The sequence below is a fragment of the Equus caballus genome, chromosome 16 (genome assembly GCF_041296265.1).
Source record: "Equus caballus isolate H_3958 breed thoroughbred chromosome 16, TB-T2T, whole genome shotgun sequence".
Classification (NCBI taxonomy): domain Eukaryota; kingdom Metazoa; phylum Chordata; class Mammalia; order Perissodactyla; family Equidae; genus Equus; species Equus caballus.
In genome coordinates this window covers 28893602-28911807 of record NC_091699.1, presented here as the reverse complement: position 1 = coordinate 28911807, position 18206 = coordinate 28893602, and the positions used below count along the sequence as shown (strand labels likewise).

Here is an 18206-nt window from a genome sequence, read left to right as displayed (position 1 = left end):
AAGCAAGGTAAGAAGAGAGTGTATTTATGAGTCTATGTGTATAAATTTCTTAAAGCAAATATTTAGATGTGAGTATATGCATTAAAAATACTCCAAAATTGGGGGCCAGCCCCGCGGTGTAGTGGTTAAGTTCAGTGTGCTCCACTTTGGCAGCCTGGGTTCACAGGTTCAGATCTCGGGCATGGACCCACACCACTTGTCAGCCATGCTGCGGTGGCAACCCACATACAAAGTGGAGGAAGATGGACACAGATGTTAGCTGAGGACTAGTCTTCCTCAAACAAAAAAAGAGAAAGACTGGCAACAGATGTTAGCTCAGAGTGAATCTTCCTCAGCAGAAAAAAAAAAAATACCCCAAAATTGTTAACAGTGATTACTTTCAGGAAGAGGACTTTGGGAGGTCCTACATTCCGTTTAATGTATGTAGGTGTATGTGCAGATATACGCTTTCATTTTAACACTAAAATTTTATTTTTAATATATAAATAAAAGCCAAATCAATGTGACAGAAAACATGGGCCTTCTATTTTTGATCTATCTGAAACTGTTATAACTCTAATTTACAGACTTACTATAACAACCTCCAACTTAGAGAAGGTGGTAATAAAACGACCATCTAAAGAAAGGACTCTGTGGATAACATTTGGCCTAATGTTAAACATGATACAGCCATCTCCTGTGGCTCGTAAAACCCCCCAGCTCGGCTTTCATTGGTAAAAATTGGTCCACCTGCTCTCTGTAAGGTACAGATAATGAGGATAACTATTCCCACTTAAAAGCACTTGTGAAAAAATTAGGGCAGGCATATCAAATTCATTCAACAAAGGGAATGAAAACTGGGTCTTTTTTCCCACCATTACTAATACTCAAATGCCCTGACCACAGAGGAATATTCAGATCCCTCAAACAGATTATTCAACAACTAAAAATGTCCTGTGTGTTAATGTCCCTAAATTTACTTAAATAAAAATTTTAAAAGGACCCCAATGATTCAAAAGAAAAACATACTTCAAAAGAATTATCCAAGAAAAATAAGTCTAATTATTGAGCAGCATTTTCCAGTCCAGGGTGAAGGCCCCATTTCGAAAATCAGCAAACCAGAATAAGATCTGCACTCTACTAGTCAATTACAATTGTGTGCTTAATAACAGGGAAGGTGGTAAACAAATGAGCCTAATTTTGAGGTTCTTACCTAACGCAGCATGATTTTCTTGCTCCTGACTCTTTCCCAAAGAGGCTGTCATTTTTGAATAGATATCAGTCCACCAAGGATTATACTTCAAAATCTGTTCAACTGCCTCATCTTCAAAAAAGTCAGCACTGGAAAAAAAAAAAAATGTTGAATGGGCTTGTTACATAGAATTGCGCTGGTTTTCATTTTTTAAAATCTTAACTCATCACACTTGCACTAGAACTATAGATTGTTAATTCAAAGCACGTTTCAAGGAAAGACTGAGCACTATATTTACTTTTTTTGTGGTTACTAATCCCCATAAAACAAAAAGTGAGCATCTGACAAAAGGGATGTGACGTTTCCGACCTCTTTAGACAGAAGGTACGGAGAAGACCCGTCCCACCGCAAAGTCCCCTCCTTGTGCTGCAGTGGTGAGGGATGAAGCAAATCTGGACACACACAGACTAAGCCTAGCACTTGTGCTAGGTTTCTAAGTACCACAGATTTTGGTAAGGTTACAATAAAGGAAAGAATCTTTTAACTCTAGGAAAGAAAAATAAACACACAAATAGGAAATTCAGGATATTGCATATCCACAAAGAAGCTCCACACACACATCCATCACTTTTGAGCATATGCACTCATCTTCTTCCAAGATGCATTTTATTTAGCTATGCTAATCTTAATAGTTCCTTCATTTAAAACTACTGAAAAAAGATAAAAGCAACCTTTGTCGAGAACAGAAAACTAATTTTCCTGTACTTTACTTTCTCAGTTTTAACTTGAAAAGTAACTGTTACACTCAAAGTATACTCTGGAGGACACTCATTCAGAAATTAGAGGACACATTCAGAAAGTATGCTATCTTGCGCTCAAAGTTGGAAATCGCTATTCTTGGGAAAAGAATGACAAAACGTATAACTCATGATGACAAATTCATTCATATTTCAGTTAATTAGAAACTCAAGGAACTGGTTGTTTTGATAAGTTGGATTTTCTAGCTGATAGTTTTATGACCTCAAATACTTCTTTCTTTCAACAGAGATACTCAAGTCTTCTTAAAATTAGAAGTATCACTGATAACTTAGTGATGCTTTGTATGTGCCAAGCACAACACTAAATGCTTTTTGTCCATTATTTCCTTGAATCCGCACACCATCTCCATGGGCAGGGGCTACTATTTACACTCCCACTTTACACGGGAGTGGAATGGGGTGGAAACTGAAGGTTGGAAAAGTTGTAAATGATGGCCAAGGTCAGAGAACCAGTAAGAAGTATGGTCAAGATTTGGACTCACTTAAATCTTACTCTGGAATCCAAGCTATTAACCAATATAAACATTCTATTTTTATACTTGAGGAAATAAAGTACATATTGGACAAAACAGAATAGCAATTATCTTGAAATAGTAATTCTCAATATCAATTTTTGTCTAGTGCACAAGGCATATAAGACTAGGATAAAGAAGATGTTTTATAAACTAATCCCGCCAAGAGTCTCTTATTAGCTAATTCTCTCTCTTGAAAGTGAAGCAAAACTCTTTGGAATTGAGGCTCTACTACAGACTTTCACCCACAAATCAGGATGTGAACTTTTTACAGGAAATGAATTTCAAAAAGGTTAAGGAATAAGAGTAAATGGCTAAAATGCTAAATAAGCCAACAAAAAGGACTGACTTTGTGCCAGGTTCCAAGCTCTATGTTGGGCACTGGGGTTACGCTGCTGACAAGACACAGGCAGGCCTGGCCCTCAGAGTCTCATGGGAGACTCAAACAATTACAATACAGTGTAAGTGCTATGACATAACAGTACAAGAGTCTGCACAAAATGCGATGACAGGCGAGGTCCCTGGAGGGAATATCTAAGCCAACAGCTAAGTGATAATTAACAATTAACTAGATTAAGAGGGGTGGGAGAGAGTATTCTGGGCTGAAAGAAAAGTTAGCAAAGACTAGGAAAAAAGAAGTCACGTTTAAAAAAACAAGTTGAAAACAGCTGAAAATAATATGTTGTGGTGACAAGCCTGTAAGCCATGTTAAAAAATCTTGTAGATTTTTATCCCTAAGAACAACTAACACTTAAAAGCTTTTACAGAGAGGACTGACATCAGTGTGTTTTAGAACATCACTCTCACTGCCGTTTGCAAAATGGCTTAAAGGAACAAGCCCGCAGGAACGGAAATAACGATGGCCGAGAAGAGGTTAGTGGCAGTAGACGTGGAGCAAAGTGCACCGGTCTGACCTATAGTCAGAAGGTGGAATTCTCGGGATGGAAGGCTTGAGGGAGCCAGGAGTCAAGGCTGATGCTCAGGATTCTGGCCTCAAGAATTCAGTGGACAAGTGTACTCCTTGTTGAGACAGGAACATGGGACGCTAACAGACCTGAGCGAAAAGGTAATGACTTCTGCTTGGAACACACTGAGTTTGAGGTGTCCTGTAGGACATACAGGGACCTGTTCAATAGGCTGTTAGGTATACAAATCTGAGGCTCAAGAGAGACACATGGGAGTCATGAGCATTTAAACAGTTACTAAGGCCAAAGAAGAGGACAGAATCACCCAGCGAGAACTCGCCGAGTGAGAGAAAAGGGTGTTGGAACTGGAGCACTGAGGACATTTAAGTCAAGGGTAGAAGATAAAGAGCTCATCTGAAAAGATGCTGGGTTTTTCCCCAAGGAGAAAAATGATGAGAAAAAAATGCCTTTGTCAAACGATGTCTCTACCACCTCCAGGCCCCCCCAAAAAAAGTCAAAATGTTTAAGTGATTATTTTGAGTAAAATCACTAATACAGTCCCAGTAAATCTAAACTGTTATGGGTTATTCTTTACACTGTCCGTGATTTAAGAGTTTTGTAAACAGGATCTGAGGTTGACTGATGTTCTACTTTCGGAATGAATTACTGTCAAGTTTTTAAATGCCATTAATTCAACAAGCATCCACTGGGTGCCCTCTACATGCAGCATCAGGGAGAGAAAGATCGGTAGGACTCACTCCCTGCCCTTCACGACCCACAATTTAATGGGAACCACAGAGACAAACACAGAATGTCATAAAACAATGTGGCAAAAACAAGATGAGCTACCCCAGGAGCACTTTCTCCACCAGTCTGGAAGGGAGGGTGCCAGCGGGTGACAACTGAGCCCAGGCCTAAAGGATAAGTAAAAGTTCTTCAGGCAAGGTGGGACAGGGGAGAAAAGGGCCAGCAAAGGATACCCTGAGTAAAAGTGTGTGAGAAGCGGTGTGGGAAGGTGGGGAAATGCAGTCATTACTGCTGCAATAAAACTTGGGCAGGGAGTGGGAAAAGAGATGTTCCAGAGGCAGGCAGGGTCCAGATCACAGAGAACTTTCTGTATCATGCTAAGGCGTTAAGAGCTTATACTTTAAGCAAAGAACCCAGGAAGGGGTTAAGCAGATTTTCACGTTCGGCACATAAGTCGTCATACTGGTGGTCTTACAGCTGATGGATCTGCAGAAGTCCAGGCTGGAGTGAGAGACGCCCAGTTAGGAGACCGCTGCAATGAGCCAGACACAGACAAGGACCGGGAACTGACCGGAGTGAAGGAAACCGCAAAGAGCATAGGCACAACTTCAGGATTGACTGAAAGTGTGGGATAGGAAAGAAGGCAAAGAGGAATCCCAGGTTTCTAACCTGGATGATGGGGGTGAAACATGGGGCACTGCACCAAGTAGAAAATTCAGGAAGACTTTACAGGTAAAATGATGAGTTCCATTTTGAACATGTTGAAATAGAGGAGGCAGTGAGATGCCTAGTCGCTCTCTAAACCCTAAGCCTGGCTTTTCTTCTCAGCACTTATCACAGTCGAAATACTGTCTACTTCCCCGCTAGAAGGCAAGCCCCAGGAGTGCAGCTCCCTGGGTGGCCTGACCACACTCTCCTTGCTGCCTGCAACACTGCCTGGCATGGAGGTCATTCAAACAGGTATTTCTCGAACAAGCAAGTGCAGACATGAAAGAAGGAATCAGTGAAATGTTATGCTACTGCTTCGCCCCAAGCTCGCCACTGTGAGCAGAGAGCCCCCTGGAAGCAGGTGACCCTCTTCTCAGCCTCGTAATTACTACCTGTGGTTTTGAGATCTCAACAAATCCAAGTGCCTGGTCAGTATACCATCTTCTTTAATAAATTCCTAGCCCTGTAAATTCCATTTAAAATGGCACCCAAATGCTTTATGATCATTTTTGTCCCTTTTCTTATCTGTCAGATATTTTGACTGTTGACTAAATTCTTTTATTTTCCAAAGAAGGAAATAGGTAAGATTTTATGAATTGTTGAAGTAAAAAATATGCCAACAATTATAAAACAATTTGCCTGGGAAGGGCAAAAAACCACTCTCGGCAAGAGAAATATGAACACTTGGCTGTAATAAGCAAAAGAGGAAAGACTATTAAAGAATGTTTCAAGACGCCTTCAACATACTTTACTGTAAAAATAACGCCCAAAAAGAATTATAAATGGCAAGGAATGGATAACCAAAAAAAATAAATGTTTATGGGTCATCTATATGCCCAGCATTCTGATGAGTTACAAAATTTGGGCAGGGGGTGGGGTGGGAGGGAGATCACACACTGGCACCCAGATTTTACAACAAAGGACTTTTAAAACAATAATAACCCAAAGTCATTTATATGTGCCTTTGAAAAGTATAAATTTTTCTATACAATCAATTTACCTCACTGTGTTCAGTTCTGGAGTGAAATTAAGGGGCCAGCCCCATGGCCGAGTGGTTAAGTTCGCATGCTCTGCTGCGGTGGCCCAGGGTTTCGCCCATTTGGATCCTGGGCATGGACATGACACCACTCAACAGGCCACGCTGAGGCAGCATCCCATGTGCCACAACTAGAAGCACCCCCAACTGAAATATACAACTATGTACTGGGAGGAGTGGGAGAGAAAAAGCAGGGAAAAAAAAAAAAGATTGGCAACAGTTTGTTAGCTCAGGTGCAATCTTTAAAAAAAAACAAAAGTTTAGAGTGAAATTAAAATTTGTTTTCCTTAAGCTCCCAAAACATCTGACAAAATGAGAAGACATTGTGACTTGTAAGGACAAGTCAAACAACTCGAAAATGTCATATATTACACTAATGTAATACATATTATGTATTACACATCTATTACATTTACATATATAAATTATAACACACGCAATGTATTATCTGCATGGTAGATAAGAATTTAAAGTAAATCTTTTCTTCCACTGTATTAACCATTAAGAACAACAAAAAAAGCACTGAGCTAAAAAAATTTTAATAAAAATTTAAAAGTATTTTACTTGCACTTCATTTAATATTAACACATTTGCATGAGTCAGACGGCTAGTATGAATAATGAGTAATAAATAACACAAAAATTGCAGTTAGCCAGTCTTATTGCTGCCAGAAAAGTCACAAAGAACCTGTACCTCATGGCTCCCACTCTCCAACTTGCCCATGACTAAATTTAAACCACTCATGGACGAGGACCTCTTCCTTGAGAAATGGAAAGAACATTTCATGCATACTATTAAAGAAAATGAGCTTCCGGATAAGCAACACAGAAGCTGGAGGAAAATAAGGGCTGCTTATAATACCACACTGCTAACTAGAAATTCCAATTTCCTAATTCTCTCAGGCCATATAGTTATTCTTCTAGTTTTAGAAGAGAAGAGATAGGACAGTTCTTCTAATTAAGCTCCCTCCCTCTTGAAATTTCAGTCTTGTAAAGTTCATTCTGTTTTCATGCTTGCCCAAGAAATTTGCTGACAGTGAAATTTCCACTTTAAATATTCAGCATGATTTTAAATAGGTTTCTTCAAATTACTCTTCAGTGGACCTTTAAAACCATAATTGGAGAGAGAAAGGTAATTAGAAAGGGCAAAGTAAACGGAGCTGAATCTCTCAGCTGTCCCGCAAACATAACACACCCTGCTCTTACCCCGTTTCCCTTAGGATGCAGAACAGTCCGACCATTTATCACTACACATCACTCAATGCATCTGCACATCACAAGATATATTTCTGCCATTCCAATTAGTCTCCCACTGTGTCACAGGAGATAGAATGTTAATCAAAAGAGCAACAGCAGTTCAACTGAAATAGTCGACATGAAAAGGAAATACAAAATGACAAATGGAAAGACTCTTCTCAAGCCCTGGCCAAGCCACTTAGTAGTGGTGTGACCTTGGGCAAGTCCCTTAACCTCTTTTCGTCAGCTGTTGTGAAAAGTGAATTACATAATCACATGAGAGCACTTGATAAGCTGAAAGCACTATACAAATATAAGGGAATATGATGATTATAGCTGCATATATAACAGTTTGGAAATTGTTGGCCCAGAGCTTGGGAAGAATAATAATTGAGGTCTCCATCAACATCGACACACATCCTAGGGGAGCCCACACAGGCCAGATGACAATCACTTCCTTGGAAGAAGTACTGTTATCCTGGCCAATGAGACACATCACAATCTCCCCTCTAGTGATTATTTACCTATCCTTAATTAGATAAGTTCCCTAGGCAAATATAAGCCTACTAGAGATGCTTTATGGCTAAAGACACATTAATGCAGGTGGGAAATAGAGCAAAACTTAAAATTAGATTTTATTTATACCCGACCACAAAGAATAATTATTTGTTAATTTGAAATAGATCCTTGATTACAGGCGCTGGTGGATGAAAGTATTAGGAAATCTGTGGATCAGCCAAGAAATGCAGTTATATGCAGATTCAAATTCTTCAAGACCCTTAATCATAACAAGTCTACTTAAAAGAACTGTAAATATTCTCAGGCATTCAGCGTTCTATTTTTATGCCTGGAGAGAAAAACTCAAAGAAGTGTATTAGAAGAGTACTCTTGCTGTAGTGAACTGCTAAGAAGCAACATCTGACAAAGATCACAGAGGTGTAACAGTTGTAGGTTCAGTCAAATGTCAATTAAGGTCTTGAGCCATCACCGATTTCTAGAATCCACAAAGCACAGGCCTAGCATAGTTAAAAAGACACTCAAAAAATTTTAAATAAATGTCAAGTAAGCTATGTAATCCTCAAAAAACTCAGTACTCACAGATAATGGTCAGGATCAAATTTGGCCAGCTCAGCAGCCAGGCGTTTCCGCCTTCGTTCAGTGGCAGGAGTGAAATCTGGATCCTTAATATCAATAACATCACTCAGTTCATCCTAAGGACACCCAGAAAAGAAAGAATAATTGTTTTAGAACTGAAAAACCTAATTTTGCACAAAATGCCGACACACAGGAAGAATCTGGTTGATCAGTAAGCCATGGTGCCACCTGTGACACTTAGATTCAGAGCCTGCAAGTGTTTGTTAAACAACTACTACTTGCCAGGCCCTGCAGGAACCTTTCACATAAATTCTCCCATTTAATCCTTACAACACACTGATTAACATATACTAAGCCTATAAAAAGTTTAACATAAAAAAAAACCAGAATAAACCCCTGCAAGCAAACAGAAACATAATTCTCTACTCACTCCCTATCTACTGCTAGAGATTTGAAAGTTATTAAAGGCATGTTGGAATAAACTTCAGGACCCAAGATGGAGCTGCTCCTGCCAACACTTAGATAACTTCCGTCTCGCTGTGAATGCTCTGCTTGACCGGAATGCAGGCTATCCAGTCAGCCAACCCCCAAGCCCCAAATGTCAACTCTGGGCTCCACATTTACTTCCTTGTTCCTTCTCACTCCAAACAAGGTTGACTAAGCGGCCCCAGCCAGATATTTTCCAGTTGTCTCTTCGTTTTTCTTTATTCCTCATCCTATAAAAGCTTCCGCCTTCTGCCCCATTCTGCAGTTCTCCAAATGGAGACTGTCCACTTCATCAAGTGTTAAATAAAGTTTGTTTGTATCACCTAAATTGTCTTCTTTAATCATTTTTTACAGGTGAATGGTTTGACTATCAGAAATCCACACAGTGCTTTTGTTTCATCCTATGGTCTCGCTCAGCTGGTCTCAAATAAGGATGACCATACAACACTTATGCACAAAACTGTGGACATTCTACTTTATGAGCAGATCTTTGAATTTTTAAGGCAACTGTGATGTATATGCCTTTCCATTTGAAAATTTGAAAATCTAATCCTAATTAATATTCAACTTCACTATAATCATCTTCACCTAGATATATATATACACTGTTATGTAGCACGTTTCCCAAGCCAAATCCTGCAAAAAAACAGATATCTTAGGGAAACTGCCTAGGATACCACATGGTCTTTTTTCTCTTGATTGGAATTATGAAGCAAAGAAATCTTTTACAGTGCAAAATATTCCCAGAACTATATCTTTTTCACTTTCTTCAACCCCTCCCCCCTACTCCTACTACCAACCCCAAGCGAGAAGTATGGAAACTGGAAGAAGCTTAAAGAATATTAGCTGAAAAGAAATCATGGGAAAGAACTTGGCAGAGAGTTGTGGACATAAACTGTTAAAAATTTGTAAATGGAAAGACAGGTTAGTGCCTAGTAATCAGGCCTAAAGTCGACAGCTGTAATGCAAAATCATTACAAGGCAATGAGCGAGGCTGAACTAGCCAGGAAGAGATGACGACACAGCCTCCCCACACAATCAAAATTGCTGCATTAAAAGAAAAAATTCTTTCACCCCTACCACAATCCGTTTAGGTCAAATAATATCAACAACATTGAATCTAAGCACATTCTAAAACAATGAAAGGGCCCAGGGAACTTTCTGGAAGTCATATCCAGAACATCTTAATACTTGTAAGTACAAACATTCTGGGCAAAAATCAGATGACTGGCTGCCCCCAAACTTATAAAACTTTGCATTCCAAAAGTTCTTTTACAATTTACTTTTGGGAGACATAGATGTATTTTCTTATAGAAATACTATTATAAATAGTAATTAGATTCTCGGGGCAACCCACAAGTTTATCCACTTGACAATAAACTTGAAATAGAACACTCTCCATACAAAGAGTTTAACAAGCGCTCAGCAATGTTTCCATGGGAAAATACTTTCAGACTTCCAGCTCACTCCACCAGAAGCATCTCTTTCCCCAGCAGTGCAACCTGGGCTCTTCCTCGCTTCCCCACTTCCTCACCTGCCTCAAATGAGCTGCTCCAGCCGCAGAGCTGAGCAAGGCCATTGATGCAGACCCTGGAGGAGAGGAGCTGTACTGGAGCTGCAGGACTGACCTCAGCTAGATGGATGCCTGGAGAGCCGTGTCCTGCCCCTGGACCCCACGTCCCTCTCCCCAGCACCCTGAGGCACACACCCTCTTTCCTCCTCCTAGCTCCAAGGAGTTCCCTGCCCGCCCCCTCTTTCTCTCTCTCACACACACACTTCTGAAAGCACGCTGATGAAGTAGAAAAAACGTGACTTTGGAGTTAGACAAGCCTGAACTTAAAAGCCAGCTCCAGTCTACCTGAACAACCTCTCTGACCACCCTCAGCCTCCTGACTGTAAAACAAGTGACAATGCCATCATAGGGCTGGGTATTAGTTCTCTTGCTGCCATAATAAATTACTATAAACAGTGGCTTCACGCAACACAAATTTATTCTCTTACAGCTCTGGAGGTCAGAAGTCCAACGCCAGTCTCACCAGGCTAAAACGAAGGTGAAGGCAGGGCTGGTCCCTTTCCGGAGGTTCTGGGGAGATTCTGTTTCTTTGCCTTTTCTATCCTAGAAGCCGGCTGTCCTCACTCCTTGGCCCACCGCCCCATCACGAAGCCTCTCCCCCATGGGCCTCCATCATCGCACGGCTTTCTCCTTTCCTCTTTGACACTCTTTCCTCCCTCTTATAAGGATCTGGTGATTAGACAGGGCCCATCTGGATAAGCCAGGATAATGGCCCCTGCACGAGATCTTTCATCACATCTGCCAAGTCCCTTTTGCCATGTAATGTAACATATTCACATGTTCCAGGGATTAGCCTGTGGACATCTTGCGGGGGCACATCATTCCGTCGACTACAGGCTGTTGTGAAGATTAAATGAAATAATACAAGTAAAGGCATCAAGTACAGGGCTTGACACATTCAATAACGTTGGTTTCCTTTCTCTCTGTCCCTATTCCACTGCTGTTCCCTGTTCCTCAAAGGCTGACTTCCTACTGAGCATACATATCATCCCTCCCCTTCAGTTTCCTCACTTGCTGGCAGCAATAAGAAAAAAAAAAAACTGGGGAAAAAAAACAACAACAGGGATTAAAATGCCCCACTTCATTATTTCATGTGGACCAGATATAAAGTCATATAATCAGTGAATCATGGTAGATAATTCTACATTTCAGAGGATAATGGACTGAAGCAACCACAGGCATTTCAAAACACTAACCACACTGAGAAGAAACCCAGACTCTTGCACAGCTCAAAGCTCTGTATCATCTAGCCCATTTCCTGCTTCAACCTCACCTCCTACCTGCCCCTTCTGGCTCAAATACACCCGAGCCACACACAAGACCTCTGGAACTCTGAGCCTTTTCTTTTTCTTTTAAATTTTTCTTTTTTTTTTTTTTTGAGGAAGATCAGTCCTGAGCTAACATCTGCTGCCAATCCTCCTCTTTTTGCTGAGCAAGACTGGCCCGGAGCTAACATCCGTGACCATCTCCCTGTACTTTATATGTGGGACGCCTGCCACAGCATGGCTTGATAAGGGGTGTGTAGGTCTGCATCTGGGATCTGAACCGGCGAACCCCGGACCGCCGAAGTGGAACATGCGCACTTAACCACTGTGCCTGAGCCTTTTCATGTACAGTACCCTTCTCATCTTTCAGGACTTGGTGCAAATGTCACGTCCTCAAAGTGGCCTTCTCTGGGCATCCCAGCCAAAGGAGGACCCCTCAGTCTCTCACAGCGCCCCATCCTTTTCCTTCACTTGTCACTATCTGAAATTATCTTATTTGTTTGTGGTTTACATGATGACTGTCTCTCTCTCCACTAGAACATTCCATGAGGGCAGGGGTCTAGACCATCTTCTTCCTTACTGTACCCCCAGCACTGTGCCCATGTTCAGTATTAAATCATTCATTCAGCGAGTAGTGCCTGAGGGCCTGCTCTGGGCTAGACACTGTTCTGGGTGCTGAAGCTCCAGCAATAAACACAAAGACACGTTCATGGGAACGAGAACTAAATGGTCGGAAGGCAGTCATCCTCCCTTCTCCTCTGCCCCCTTGCCTCCAGACTCAGGCCTCCACATACAGCTATGCGTCTGTACCCCGCAGAACGTGACTGTGCAAAGCAGTACAAGCCCCACACAGGCTCGCCCTCAGCACAATCACACACAGTGGCCCTGTTCAAACTGAACCCTCAAGAGAAACTGGAACAAACTAAAAAGCAAAGTAGAGAAATTTGTCTAAGGCATCATTCAACCAAAGGGGAGGAAGAAAAGAGGATGAGAAATGTTACACTACAGCAGGAAAAAAGCGATTCTCTTTTTTAAAAAAGAGCATTACGAGGCCGCTGTTATCAGAGCTATTTAAAGATGGGCATTGCCAAGAAAAGGTCCTGTAGGATTGAAATCAGGCTTATGTACATTTCGGCAGTGTTAAGGCAGAGACTAGCCAAGGAAAACGAAGAACTGTGTGCACATCTGGCCAGCAGGTCTCCTGGAAACAACAGCCTCAGGTCCCCAGTGCAGCTGAGGGAAGGAGAGGCCAGCAAGCCAGAGGCCTGCGGCTGCTGGCAGCAGTGGTCCCGGGAGCTTGCTGGGTTGGCGCCCACAGCCTCTAGGATTGTTGCTGCTGGCAGCCGCCGCTGCCAGAAGCTTGTTGTGAAGCCCTGACTTTGAGCAGCCAGGGCAGTTTTCCAAAGGTGCCCTGGTGGCTGGCAGCAATTTCAGAAAGGAAAAAAAGAAGGGATATGGGTGGGTGTGTGTGTGCATGCGTGCGTGTGTGTGTGTGTGTGTGTGTGTGTGTGTATAGGGTGTGGGATATTGAAAGGGAATTTGTTTCAACAAAAAATATGTTTATTTTCTTCTCATTATAAAGTACAGAAGTTCACAAGCAAACCCTATGTAAATGCTTGGAAGGGGGAAAAAATGAATGACTAGTGCCCCCCCCCCCCCCCACAAATGGTTAAATCATTCAATTAAGAGAAGATATCTGGATACTAGAACTATGGATGATGTTTTCCTTTCTTTGTTATATTATATTTTTATAACGAATATATTTTGCTTTTATCATAAGGGAAAATAAAGCTATTTTTCATTTAAGAGGGAAAAAAAGAGACCGTAAAAATACTAGTAAAATATGAGTAGTCAACAAAACTTTATGACTATTTTCTCATCCAAAGGCAGAACTAGAGAAACTCTAAACTTGTGAGAAAACATTATTTGAGAAAATGGTGAAGTTTCTTAAAGCTCTTATTTATGCAGTAATCGTTTCAGTTTCTTTTGGCTGATTTACTAGTAGAAAAAGGGTCATATTGTTAATCCTACAGGATCACTCAGTTTCTAAGCACGTCGTATGAATGTCACAAATAGCGCAGTTATAAATGCAAGAGAACTCTGCAAGTAATAGCATTACGTAAGATTTTTGTGGCACTCTCTCATAAAACACATCTACCTTAATACTCCAAAGAGAGTGTCCTTTAGTTCTTGGCATCCTTGGTTCACATATGATTTTTGAAAGTTCTGGTATTTCCTAATTGTCACGAATGACACCACAGTCCTCAAATTTAATTCATGTAAGAAAACACAATAATCTTTAAAGACTATATACGTCCATTGGTTTGTCCACTGGTAAAATGTGCACATCTACCAGCAATGATGTCATGATGGAATGGTTAATATGGAGCCGATACACACAAGAGCCCAGCACAGCGCCTGGCACAGGGACACACTCAATAGCTGTTAGCAGTTGCTGCCCAGAAACTAGAGGTCCATTCTGTTACCCAAATACCCTGCAGAGGGGAGAGCTTCAGGATTCAGACTCTTTGAAGAGTTTAGAAAAGTACTATGGTACACATACCTACCATATTTTATTTAACCCCATATGAGAAGTCTGGGGCAGCACCCCATATTGAAATATGTAACTATTTCAGCAAAATTTCTGAAAATGCACACTAAGTGGGATAAAAAAAAAAATAACTACTAAAAGACTCACATCAGATCAGCTTTGCCACCAAGCTAAACATTAAAAAGCTGTTAGTTTCAGAACTCTGTGATCCCAATAGTGCACACATGGGTTAATAAACCTGTACTACTATTGTATTACTATTGACATTACCCCTTAGAGTTTCCTCACTTGCACAGCTTTTTTTTCCTACATTGAGGAAAATAGGCATTCAAATTGTTTAGAATAGCAATGTTCACTCAATCAAAATTTGAAGAACAATTTAATGATTTTAGATTTTAGCATCAAGCTAAATGCTCAGAAATACATAATAAATATTCAATTCAGTGGTTCATTTCCGAGGGGAAAATAGAGGGATGCCCTCAGGAAGGGACACACAGGGCTCCAACTATGCTGGTAATGTTTTCTTCTTTAAGCTGCGTAATACGTATCTAGAGATTGGATACACTCCTTAAGACACTGGAAAAGATATAAAGAATATAACCTCTTTCCTAAATCAACCTAAGTTACTTACTTAGTGAACATTTTCAATAGATACAAGAACTCCCGACCTAACAGGGACTTGGCCCGGGCTCATGTTATGGCATTCCTGCGTCTTCTCACACCGGGCAGAAACCCCTTGAAAGGACCTTCCCTCAACAGCAGCAGGAACCAAGAAACCAAGTTCCCCGGCCTGAGGAGGCACTTTCACCCTGAATGTACAATCTGTACTTACTACCATTCATGTAGTGCTTGAGACGGGCAAACCCAAAACAGACTGACCACAACCTGCTCTCGGCCAAACTACTGAGCTCCATTCACTGTAGCTTCTGCTGTAGACAAAACTGACTCTGTTCTCACCGCCTCAGAGATGAGCAGAGAATGTGGGCAGGGAGAGAGAACACGCGGAGACCACAATTCAGCGGAGAAGCATATAAGGTTTGAAGGAAGGATCTCATCAGCGTTATGTGCTCTTAAGTAAATCCCAATTTTCCTCCCTTTAAGGAGTCTCGAGGGCATTCTACATATTTAAGGGCAGAGGTCTTTCTAGCATCTTATTCTTTTTCAAAGAGTTTTCATAACGTAGCATCTCCTTAAATTTTCTTGATGGCCTTATAAAGAAGGTGAGCAAATTTATCCCTATTTTACAAAAAGGAGACAAAACTGGTTTGTGGTCAAATAATTGGCCTTGCATCCCAAATCCAAACAGAGGTAGAGTAGGACTAAAACTTAGGTCCTTTACCTTTCCTTAGAAGATTCCAGTATGTCTTACTATAATAAACCACATTCTGAATGGGTTTAACGTCCTCTACCCAGACGGGAATGAAGCAAAAATAAAAACCACTCATTGCTGTTTCATTTAAAAAAAAACATTAAGACCTCAAGTTAGTGGTTCACAAACCCTTTCATCATTTAACATTCCAGGGATGCATTTCCTATAAAACAACGTAAGTACAAAATAACCCAAAATCTCTCTTCTCCATTTCATTCATTTCAATCTCCCTATATAGCCTAAAATAAAGTAGAATTTCTTACATTGTTTGAGAAAGAGTGATGTCATTCCTTTTTAGCCTAATGGACAAATGAACGCGTTTTAACAAGAGGTTACATTCAACCCTGAGGAAGAGAAAAGAGAGAAAAGTGCCTACTGTACACCAAGAAAAAAACAACTTGGTCAAAAGACACAAACTCATTCTCATCGGGAACATTCTGTCTCATTAATAGATAGAAAACAGAAGAGACATCACGCCATAAGTACATGACTTTCATTTTTCAGAAGTATAAAACATAAAGCTTTCCAGGAAGTAAGAGGAGAAAGAGGCTCCATTTTGTACTATTGAAACCTCATGTCTAGAATACTGAACAAAGTGGAGAAAAAAAGAAAGTGACAAGACATCTTACAACCATAAGCACAGTAAGAGCGGGCAGAACAGCCAACACCATGGAACAGAGCGAACATCTGTGTAACGGCTCCATGCAAGGGGCTGCGCTTTGTGCTCCAAATACGTCACCGGCTACCGTCTTCACAAAAACCTCCAAGTATGAGCAGAACTGAAGTTAAGGCATCCAGACGGTAGCACCCTATAGCACGGTCTTTTCGAGAGAGCATACCTGTAACCGCTGAAACACTCCTGACCGCAAATTCCCAAATCCATAGTGGCACTGTGGGTTCAAAGCTCTTTCGGACGCCTCTTCATAGGGGACCTGCTCAATTTCCCAGTCAAACTCATCCTCGTCATCTTCTACTCCCTCCTCAGGAACCTCAGAAGCACCTAAATGTGTTAAATATTAATTTGCTGAAATATTGGATTTCCTAGGTACAACCTGGGGAAGAAAAAGTATAGGGAAAAACGCCTGCTCACGTGCACCAAAGACAGCCATAAGAATATGCACAGCCCTGCTAGTCTTAATAGCCAAAAATGGAACCAACCCAAAGGTCCGTCAATAGTAGGATGTATAAATAAGTGCAATGAAAGCAAACGGACCTCAGCTATATATGGATAAATCTCACAAAAATGTTAGGTGAAAGAAGCCAGACAAAAAAGAACACAACTGTACGAATTATATATACAGTTCGAAAAGAGGCAAAACTGAGGGAAGTGTTACCCTGGAGAGGAGGAGGGGAGAAGTAAGCAGGAGGAGACAGAGCAGCACCGCAGGGTACTGGAAATGCTCCACTTCTTGACCTAGGTGGCGGTCACTTTATGTAACTTATTGAACTGTACATGTCTGATGTTAGCTCAAGAGGCCAATATTTTGCCAAAAACAGAGATGCTGTTTCAGTTGGTCCAAAAAAGAGACTGACCCACTGGTTCAATAGAGTTCTTTATGTCTTTAAATTACATGTCACCAAATAAGCTATTTTCACATGTTTTTACATGACCTCCTTATCTTGTCATCTGAAGTATTTTCTCCTATTTGCTTTATGTCCTTTCCCCTAGAAACACACAGCAATCCAGATATTCCATCTTTATTTCCTCCCAATTCTAAGACACATACCTATTTCTTCCACAAGTGGTTTTGCAGTCCTGGATTTTCTTGGCGCCAGAAGAGCAGTTAACATGTTCAGCCCCTCAAAATGCTGGCCAGGAGTTTCTTTGGGCAATCGAATGGTAAAAATACCTTAAAGATAAATTTATTTTATGCTTAGATGAAAATATTCGAAGACTTCACAAATATATCTAAGAAATATATATATTTTGGTAAAATATAATTCTATTTCCTAGAGCTCCACTGATTCAGCTGTCACCTCTCTAAGAAATTAATCCGTTAAAACTGCAGAATGCTTTAGTCTTACGCAGTATCACCTGCACCTATTGATCCTATTAAAAGTCCAAGTCAAAATTTCTAAAACTCAATGGCCTGAGAAGGTCATAACTTAGTTAACCAGTAGCTACTTATAAAATTTATTTTTGGACTAGGTGGGGGAAAATCAGGATATCTAATCCAATGGAGAATAGCAGTAGCTTCAAAAATACACCAAGTCTTAATTAAAGCAATTACAGCTTAATAAAATTCTTTGATATCTCAAGAGATATATTGTAAAGTCTCAGGCGGACTCAAATTCCACCTCTGTATTTCTTTCCTTCAGTGGGTTTACCCACTTCATCCAGGCTCTCCTATGAACTTAGTACATTACTTACTCCTCTCACGTTTTAGAACACTTTAGTGTACTGAACTGTATTCTAATACATAAAATACATCTCAAGCCAACTATCTCCATATATACAACCTTCCTAAACCCCCGTGTACTTTTAAAGTTTAATAACTTTGTTTCAACATGCAACTTATCTGCAATTAAAAGAAGATTTACTATCTAGGAAGGCAGTTTCATTACACTTCATTATCACATTAAATATATTGTGTTATAGGTTAAAACTCTGTCATTTAACTCTTTCATCCCATTTTTCCTCCCTTACGCTAGTTCACTAAGATCAATAAATATTCACTGAATAAATTACACAAAAGTGCACAAAGTATTCTTATTCCAGATCCAGTGACAAAGGG

General features: G+C 40.6%; 1 protein-coding gene across 3 annotated transcripts in view; it reads right to left on the bottom strand.

Moving 5' to 3' along the window:
* SHQ1 (SHQ1, H/ACA ribonucleoprotein assembly factor) overlaps positions 1 to 18206 on the bottom strand; it is a 108830-nt gene that overhangs the window by 72195 nt on the left and 18429 nt on the right. For all 3 annotated transcript variants that reach the window (XM_070238608.1, XM_001493744.5, XM_070238609.1), the window contains 4 exons: positions 17199 to 17321; positions 16311 to 16471; positions 8231 to 8343; positions 1193 to 1320 (listed from right to left, as the gene is read on the bottom strand). In XM_070238608.1, the coding sequence (XP_070094709.1) occupies positions 1193 to 1320; positions 8231 to 8343; positions 16311 to 16471; positions 17199 to 17321 (525 nt within the window). The remainder of the gene's footprint in view (positions 1 to 1192; positions 1321 to 8230; positions 8344 to 16310; positions 16472 to 17198; positions 17322 to 18206) is intronic.